Genomic DNA, 9375 nt, shown 5'->3' on the forward strand with positions numbered 1-9375 from the left:
GGGGATCACATCTTCGGCGATGTTCAACGCAATTATACAGTAGTTGGCAACATGAATGGCTTTTGTGATGTCGCTCCTCTCTGTTCACAGTGAAAGCAGTGCACAATACATCAGCTATTGACGATGGATAAAAATGGGATTCAAAATAAATTTCATGTGGGTAAGTTCTTATTGAACAGGCCATGACTATTGAAATTTACACATCCCTTGGCATTTAGGCTTGCACAAGGATGCATTCACAAATTCTGCCTCTTCTGTGTGCTGTATACTGCATTTGTAATTTCAATTTGACAAAATAGAAACACTGGACGTGGACTAGTTCAAGCATTCCTTATGCCGTCAAAAACTTTGAAGTTCTCGTAATTCGAGGAAAAGTCACACTTAACTGGTTTACTGCACCTCGTTTTCAGAGCTCTTTAGCAGAAGCATGTTAAAGTATGTGAAATCCCAAAGTAACAGAAGAGATTGTCTGTGGTTTAAATACTGTAATAATCTCTCCAGACAAGTTAGACTCCAAAGTACAGTCATGGGTTGTATTGACCTTCCAAAGTGTTTTTTTTTTCCTTTTTGTGGAACAAAATCACTATTTAGTGGAAATGTTATTGAATTGTGAGGGACAAAATAAGTAAAGTAAGTCCAGGCCGGCCATGCTTTAAGAGGGAGATGCAATGTGTACACTACTGAAAAAAAGTACTGTGATGTCTGACATTTCATCAGAAAAGTTTTTAAGGTTCGGACTTTTTGGAGGTGAAGGGGGGGGGTGCATCCATTGAAATGACCCAATACAATGTTTTACAATCCCCCACCCCCAAAAAAAAGGTTTCAATCCCGTGTCGCCTTAGTGGCGTTTGCCTGCGTGCTCTCCCCTTGCAACTGTGCCTCCGTGCGTTGAATCCGAGCACGCCGGTTACGTAATGAGTGACGGTTGAAATGACCAATGGCAAAAAAAATCTACCTCTGCTCAGGATTTTGGACCAATGATAATTCGGGACTCCACTCGCTCGAGGTTTTTGAGGGCCTTCGATTGGCTGGTAGTCTGGGTAGGGAGGAGCCATTTTGCAGGTTTGACAAGGAGGAAGAGGAGCGTCTCTCATTTGGAAATCTCACGGGATCATCGCGACTCACCGCAATGGCTGAGTAAGTTCTCTGCTGTCATTTCACCATTTCGTGCAACGCTATTCGTGCTCTCGTGAGCTATGTTTTTCATGACTTTCAGGACTTTTTCGTTTTGCTATAAATAAGGAACATCTAGAGGGGACTGTTAGCTTGTCTGCTAGGCAGTGTCGGAGTACATGCGATGTTGAGAATGAGGGAATTCACTTCCTTAAAAATCTTTTCCGACCGTACACTCTGTATTTCATTTAGATTTTTTTTTTCTGAGTAGTTGTTGTGGTGACAGTAAAATATCTTATAAATTGAATTTTGTTGTGCATGTGAATATGTTTATATTGTTCTCCCAGAGCAGACATCGCACTCATCGGTTTGGCTGTCATGGGCCAGAACCTCATCATGAACATGAATGACCATGGCTTTGTTGTAAGTTATTGACACGTGTTTCTCAACATACAGGAGATGCCTACTACTAAACATGAAATAATTAGAACAAAAGTATTCAAACTCGATTCTTAAATAGAAGTACAGAAATAATTAAGGCTTTGGAAAAAGTCGAACTTCCACGTCAACTCCTAATACTGATATGTGCTTGAGTACAAATGCAAAAAGCATAATGTGGGGGAAAAGTCTCCCTTTTATTAACTTGCATCATTCCCATACTGAGAAGAATGGAAAAAGGTTGCAAATATGGAACAGGCTTCCATCTTGTGTGTCATAAAGGTCAGCACACAGGTGATAGGTGAAGGTGAAGTGTTTTTCTATCGTTAATTTATCCAATTGGTCCAAGAGTGGAGGTGAAGCAAATGATTTTCTTAAATATTGGTGTGGACATGGGATAGCTTACATCTTTGAATCTTTTGGGACATTTCTGTTAATTCCATGTTGCTTTTGTCCCTGTTTTTTCTCCCTCCTTTATTTGCCCACATGATCTCAAATATGGATCTCTTTACCTCTCTGTGATTTTTTTTCTTTTTTAAATTTTGTGTCTTCATCTGCTAAAGTTAAAAAAAAAAAAGAGCCTTTTTGGATAAAATACGGAGAAGAAAGTACAGATCTCTGTGTTAAGGGTAATTTGAGACTCAAAATAAGATGAATTTATCCAAATAAATAAGTACAGCTGTGTGAAAAATCAACTAAAGTGCAATAATGAATAGTTCCCAGGACTGGAAATAATGGCGCCTGATGTGTATTGAATAGGTGTGTGCCTACAACCGCACCGTGTCCAAGGTGCATGACTTCCTGCGGAACGAGGCAAAGGGCTCCAAGGTGATCGGCGCCGAGTCACTTGAGGACATGGTTTCTAAGCTGAAGAAGCCCAGGAGAATCGTCCTGTTGGTCAAGGCCGGACAGGCGGTGGACGACTTTATCGACAAGCTGGTTGGTGTCTGTAATACTTGAACGCTGTCTGAACTCCGGTGATTGTTGAGTTCATATTCCGTACATCCTGCCTCAGGTTCCCCTCCTTGAGGCCGGAGATATCATCATCGACGGTGGCAACTCTGAATACAGAGACACGACAGTAAGGCGGGCAGACAGCGTCGTCGCGAATGTTCTGTGGAGGACTTTCCCCAAGCGCCTCTTTGCTTTTGTGTCACACAGCGGCGCTGTCAGAGTCTAAAAGAGAAGAACTTGCTGTTTGTGGGCAGCGGCGTCAGCGGTGGCGAGGAGGGGGCACGCTATGGACCCTCGCTCATGCCGGGAGGACATCCAGAGGCCTGGTGAGACATGCATTGAATGGATTCCGCTGGAGACAGGGGGTCCATGGCTTACGAGTACGCCTGGAATGCTTTGCTTTACGTGTAGGACGCTGCTTGTAGTTTAAAAAAAATTTGATTTGACTGATTGAGTACTTCAGTAATTTTACAGCTCCCGCTACTGTATACGTTGGGATTTTGCGTTCACCCACTTCAAGTGGATGCCTTTTTCCCACTGCACACGCTACTCGGCTCTGGTTCGAGGAGTTTGCATTCTCCTTAAAAGTAGTACAGTGAAACAATGGAAAAAAAAAAAAAAATCAAGATCAACTCCAAACAATCATGTAGTCAAATTGTCGTCATACTCGTTAGCATAGCATCCACCGCATGTCAGCTATCCCGTTTTCCGGGGTTGGTCACGTGACGTTCCACATAGAGTGGGTTGAAGGCTAAATTGTCAAACTGTGAATATGAATTTGTCTATGTGTTCCCTGAAATTGGTTGATGACCAGTCAAGGGTGTACCCAGTCTTTTTTGTACAAACTCAGCTGGGATAAAACTGTATAAAACACCCTGAGGACAAGCTCAATAGAAACTTGATAGAAAGGTTCCAGGGAGGACCAGGAAGTCCAATTGGAGATGAAAAAGTATTGGGATACTGCATTGGAACAGAACACCTGACCATATCCTGTACGTTTCAAGCAATTCGCACCCATTCCATCCTCACTCGTCCGTTTTAAAGGCCTCACATCAAAGACATCTTCCAGAGCATCGCTGCCAAGGTGGGGACAGGGGAGCCCTGCTGTGATTGGGTGAGTCTCTCCACTTGACTTTTAGGGTGTGGCCTGTGTGGCCACTTTTTGCCCTGATTTGACTTTTCTTCTCCGTGCAGGTCGGAGATGAGGGCGCTGGGCATTTTGTCAAAATGGTTCACAACGGCATCGAATACGGCGACATGCAGCTGATTTGTGAGGCTTATCACCTGATGAAGGACGTGCTGGGGATGGACCACGACGAGATGGCCGAGGTGAGCTTTCGCGTTTTACGGCAGCGCTTCTTGCCGTCACTATTCGGCCTTAGCCCACCTGTTTTTCCTTTTGAACTCTTCAGGCTTTTGACAACTGGAACAAGACAGAGCTGGACTCGTTTCTAATTGAGATCACCGCCAACATCCTTAAGTACAGAGACACAGACGGTACACATCTGTTGCCCAAGATCCGTGACAGTGCAGGACAGAAAGGCACGGGGAAGTGGACGGCCATTTCAGCCCTGGAGTACGGCACTCCCGTGACTTTGATCGGTAAGGAAGTAGTTTTTCGTTATTCGTCTAGCTGCTGAGTCATTGCGAAATGTCACACCACACCTGTTTCAACATGCAGCCCCAAAAAATCCCAAGTAGGAAGGTTAAGACAGCCACGCATTGAGTGACGAAACGAGACTGAACTGACAGTCGCAGACAAATTACAGGGGGTGACTGACCCTCGAACCCCATCAACTTTGCAACCTCTCATTTGCGATGCCTGTATTTTTAATACAGACCCAAATGACTCCTATTGTGCAACTGCCAAAGAAAAAGTGGATTACATTGGCGAGTGTATTGTTCTCTTTTGGGGGTGAATACAAAGAGAGGGAGCGTGTGAGGAAGTGGATAATGGTCCACGTGGGGATAGATTTCAACATGGTCCACACGTCCTGCGCAGGGTTCTCCAAGGATTCATCCGATATCACATTTGAAAGGCTTTAGTGGCATTCATTGACCTTATGAGCACTAACGTTTGTGCACCCATTTAGGCGACACAACAAGTTTTCACAACACCTTGGTTTGTTAAATACAGGAATCATTGAAATTGTAAATATAGTTAGAAATGAATAAATAAGTTCTGTGTACAAAGCCTTTGCCAAAAATTCAATACCATGAAATGGCTGATTTATTTCCGTAATTCCGTTCAAAAGGTTAAACTGCCATAGGTAACAGATTCACGGACCACAGTTTAAACTATTTTAAGTATTTTAAAAGTATTTTTACATAATTTGAAATTCCAGCTCATAAAATCCACAAAATTAGGAATTAAAAAAAAAAAAAAAATTGGGTTATTGAGCAATTTCCAGGGAACGTGCTTGATTTGTGTCTGCCCTTAAGAAGATTGAAGACTTCTCTTGCAGTCTGCTCATCCCGGGTGACATAAGGGGGATTTGTCGGCCGTCCACGTGACTTATGGCGTCTTTCATAAACAGCCAAGGTTGGACGTAGAGGTCGGGAAGCAGAAGGAATCTGGAGTTGAACATTCATGTATTCTGTATGTGTGTTTATATATTGATGAGTGTGCCCCAACATATTTGCTGGGAAAGAAAAAAAACATTGCTTCCTTTCACTACTGATCATTCCAGGGCATACTGTACGACAAAAGCAAGATTGTGGCTTGACATTCAGCCACACACGATCTTGTTTGATTTAGCGGGAGCAGTACAACAATGTCTAACTGTGTGAGAGATGGGGGTGGGGGGTGGGGGGTGGGGTGCTTTCCTGGGACCATACAGTGGACACAGGCTACATGTAAAAGGGATCAATGACTGCCGACTTTGACGTATTTTTAATTTTCTAATTAAGCCCCCCCCATAGCTCCTTTAAATATATTTGCAGGTTGTCTGTGGAGTCGTAGTTTAATTACTCCTATTACCATCAATTTGATCAATAGATAAATATTTTGTTTTAAAGCCCCCAAGTCTCTGTTTCTCCACCCCAGCCATAGTTGTCCCCCCAAAAGTCCAGCTTGTGTGTGAACAAAAATCCAAACTGCCTTTAAAATATATATATTTTATAAAGTTACATTTAGTAGAAGAGGATTTGTCCCCTTGTCAAGTTTTGACACACAAAAGTACTAATCTGATCATTTCTATTTTCAGGTCACATTTTGAAAATATTATTCAAACTCTTTCTCAGTCCAAGTATACAATAAGTAGCTGTAAATGCAGCATTGTAAAACTACATTATAGTGAATTAGAATACTTTCGATCAATTTTTATAAACAATTTACGCCATGTACCACCTAAAAAAAACAACACTTGGCTCTCCTTCACCATAATGAGCAAAGGTAAAATACAATAGTGTTCATCAAAAACGAGACGGGTTTTATACAGTAAGTAACTGTAATGTTATGCAGTTTTGAAATTATTGCTGCTCTCAAACATGGTAATTACTTAAGGTGAAATGCAAATGTTTTGAATGGAAAAACTGAAATATCACTGGACTCTACTCAGGGAGTGATTCTGTTTAATTTGCCCCAAGTGGTACCCGTAGCGAGCACAGAAGTGATTTGAAGGTGACGTCAACAATGGCGTTACGGCACACTTTCTTCCTCCATATCCTGCTTCCTCAATAACCTGTTTCACAAGTTGACGAGAAATGGAAATCACTTCCTTGCCCCGACTCTCCTCGTTATGTACGCGGACACAAGCGTTTTATATTATTTCCGTCTTCTCTCAGGCGAGGCTGTGTTCGCCCGATGTTTGTCCTCCCTAAAAGACGAGCGGGTGGAGGCCAGCCGCAGCCTGACGGGGCCAGCAGGCGTCGCGTTCCGTGGCGACAAGGCCGCCTTCCTGGAGGACATCAGGAAGGTAGAAGCAAGCGCAAAGCACTTGGGTTGGGCATCCTTTGAATTGGAGCAATTCCGCTTCCTTCGTTCGATCCGGGTTCCGAACAATTGTCTCCTTGAGAGGCCGGGGTCAAACACGTTTGCACGCTTTAAATGAAGCGTTTACAAATTCTGAATATGCATTTTCTTAGCAGCCCATAGCAGAGATTAAAATGAACATTTGAATCCGTGTTCTTTGTGACCACCCTCAATATCAAATTTATAAACTATAGGGCAATCGATGTGTGCGAACTAATCCAGTTGATTTCATATTTATTCATGAATGTTTCAGCCAATATTGTTAAAATTATTTGGGACCGGTTTATCATGTCAAAGGGTTTATATGTGCAACTTTTAACTTAACTTCCGGTTTTAAGCTTGTAGCCTTTTATTTTGAGATGGGGGAGGGAAACACACAGGCACGGGGAGAACATGCAAACTCCACACAGGCGCGTCCGGGATTGAACCCGGGACGTCAGAACTGTGAAGCCAAGGCTTTGCCAGCTGAGCCAACAGTGCCGCCCTTTTCAAACCAGTTAGCTCAAATTGGATAATTTCTCACTGTACACATAATGGACTGTAATCAGGTGCTGAATTACAAGTCAAATACATCATTTGTAATGACTGCATACCAAGATATGAACTATCCATTATTAACCAAAGTCGTGTGTTGGCAGGCTCTGTACGCCTCCAAGATCATCTCGTACGCGCAGGGCTTCATGCTGCTTCGCCAGGCCGCCAAAGAGTTCAGCTGGTCCCTCAACTACGGCGCCATCGCTCTGATGTGGAGAGGCGGTTGCATCATCCGCAGGTACTTTGTCGCCCCCCACCCCAAGAATACGTGCTTGACCAGTTTTCACGTCATTCATTCATTCATTCCTTCCAGTGTGTTCCTGGGCAAGATCAAGGAGGCGTTCGACCGGGATTCGGAGCTGCAGAGCCTGTTGTTGGACTCATTCTTCAGCGACGCTGTGCAGAAGTGTCAAGTATGAGGAAGCGACACGCCACAATCGCTGCGTTGACAAAGTCCGCACAACATGACGGCAATTTCCTCGGTTACAAGAAGTCCCGCAGTGAAGCAACTTTGTCGTTTGGCCTCTATTTGCTGTTACGAGCTTTCCAAATCAATAATGTAGAATCCTGTTCAAACCTGGGCTGTGATTGATGACTCGCGCTTACTTTAGATAGTTGTCGAGACCAAATGCGTCGATTACTCTGAAAATGTCTGTAACGTTTATTTTAGCAATGTCACATACTGAATATATATTTCTTAGCTTAGCTTATCCATAGCTAATCATGCTAATACGGGGGGGGGGGGGGTAAGAACTCAAGCAGCAGCATTCTAGACCAGTTGAAGCTGATGGATTATTTAAAAAAAAAAAAAAAAATTGCTCCACCTGTAAAAACTCCATTACAAGTGTCCACGCTACTGAAAATGAATGCAGGTTTTTTTGGACTGAAGATATTTGCTTGTAGAGATTGTTCCTCAGGACGTGATGAGCAGACTTGGCCACAGCTTTTAAATTCAAGTCTGAATCAATAATCACTCTGAAATTTTTGTAATATTGTTATTCTTCTTTAAGGAGTCGTGGCGTCGAGCAGTCAGCACAGGCGTCCAGCACGGCATCCCCATGCCGTGCTTCACCACGGCCCTGTCCTTCTACGACGGTTACAGGCACGAGATGCTGCCTGCCAACCTCCTGCAGGTAACACCTCTGCTATGCAAAAAAAAAAAAAAAAAAAAAAACATCCTTTCCGTACTCGTGTCAAGATTCACACCCAAGACTTGAGAACTGTGAGACAGACATAATAATGGCTTCCTGAGGCTTGCAAGGATGTGGCACTGGCCCACTGTGTTTGTATGATGTTTAATCAAGGCAGCTTAATTAGCAATTTTTCAGCATAGTAAATTCATTCATCATAACTTTGGGGCACTAGCTGTTGCTCAGCTGTTGAGAGTGCAACAATATATGACTGACAAATTAACATTTGGAAACTCAAGCAAGCTGTCTTTTCATTTTTATTTTACTAAAACATTGTCATTTGGAAGGCGATATAATTCGACCCGACAGCCACGATATATAAAATTTTCATTTTTCTCTGTTTACTCCGGCTTCCAAATTAGAGCATGCTAGGTTCGCTGAAGACGCTGAATTGCTCATGAGGTTGATTTGTGTTTTGCTGGCGACATGAGCCGCGCTGTGCTTCAGCTCACCCGTGACCCTAGTGAGGGCAACTCCTACAGAAAATCAAAGGATTGATGGGTTAATTGGAGTTGAAAGGATGTGTGTCCTGTCTCTGTGTCGTTGTGTTCAGGCTCAGAGAGATTACTTCGGAGCGCACACATACGAGCTACTGTCCCAGCCCGGTCGCTTTGTCCACACCAACTGGACAGGCCACGGTGGAAACGTCTCGTCTTCCTCCTACAACGCGTAACGAGGAGAACGGCGGCGTACGCTTCAAACACGAACACGGCATACACGCAAGAGGGCAAAAGAGGAAGTTACACATTCCGCCGCTATAACCACAGCATTTTAGCTCATATCAACTTGTGGTGGCACATTTTACAACCGTAGGATTGTAGAATTGGTGTCCTTACACCATTTTGGTCAATGCAAGGGTCCGCAGTGTTAACACTGGATTTAAGTTCAAGCATGCCACTGTGCTGTACTAGGCTAAATAAAGATTTCAATCCCTTTATAATTAGCTTGTACGCTCCTCTCTCACAGGATTCACGAGTGTTTGTGTGTAGTTCTAAATTAGGAGACGACTAACAAAATGGTCCTGTTGCAAAAGACCTCCTGCGCTTCTCTCTGGGTGGACTCACAAAGTGCATTAAATCATTTCAAGGTCAAGGTTAATTCAAGGTGGAAAAGTGTCTGCAATGCAAATGCCTTTTTAACTGCAGTTGAAAAATATCTCGCGCTTACCACCTC

General features: G+C 43.4%; 1 protein-coding gene across 1 annotated transcript; it reads left to right on the forward strand.

Annotated features, from left to right (window-relative positions):
* The first annotated feature begins 1022 nt into the window (after positions 1 to 1022).
* pgd (phosphogluconate dehydrogenase) lies at positions 1023 to 9008 on the forward strand. The gene is made up of 13 exons (XM_061834015.1): positions 1023 to 1137; positions 1461 to 1536; positions 2311 to 2490; positions 2567 to 2632; positions 2713 to 2831; positions 3550 to 3619; positions 3700 to 3834; positions 3918 to 4107; positions 6292 to 6422; positions 7117 to 7250; positions 7326 to 7425; positions 8023 to 8145; positions 8756 to 9008. Exons 1-13 carry the CDS (start codon positions 1130 to 1132, stop codon positions 8873 to 8875), a joined length of 1452 nt encoding a protein of 483 aa, XP_061689999.1. The 5' UTR covers positions 1023 to 1129; the 3' UTR covers positions 8876 to 9008.
* Positions 9009 to 9375: the final 367 nt, after the last annotated feature.

This window comes from Syngnathoides biaculeatus, chromosome 2 (assembly GCF_019802595.1).
Source record: "Syngnathoides biaculeatus isolate LvHL_M chromosome 2, ASM1980259v1, whole genome shotgun sequence".
Classification (NCBI taxonomy): domain Eukaryota; kingdom Metazoa; phylum Chordata; class Actinopteri; order Syngnathiformes; family Syngnathidae; genus Syngnathoides; species Syngnathoides biaculeatus.

Coding starts and splice junctions, on each gene's coding strand:
- pgd (XM_061834015.1), top strand. Junction 3,835..3,917: donor ACCACGACGAGATGGCCGAG/GTGAGCTTTCGC, acceptor TGAACTCTTCAG/GCTTTTGACAACTGGAACAA. Junction 6,423..7,116: donor TCCTGGAGGACATCAGGAAG/GTAGAAGCAAGC, acceptor GTGTGTTGGCAG/GCTCTGTACGCCTCCAAGAT.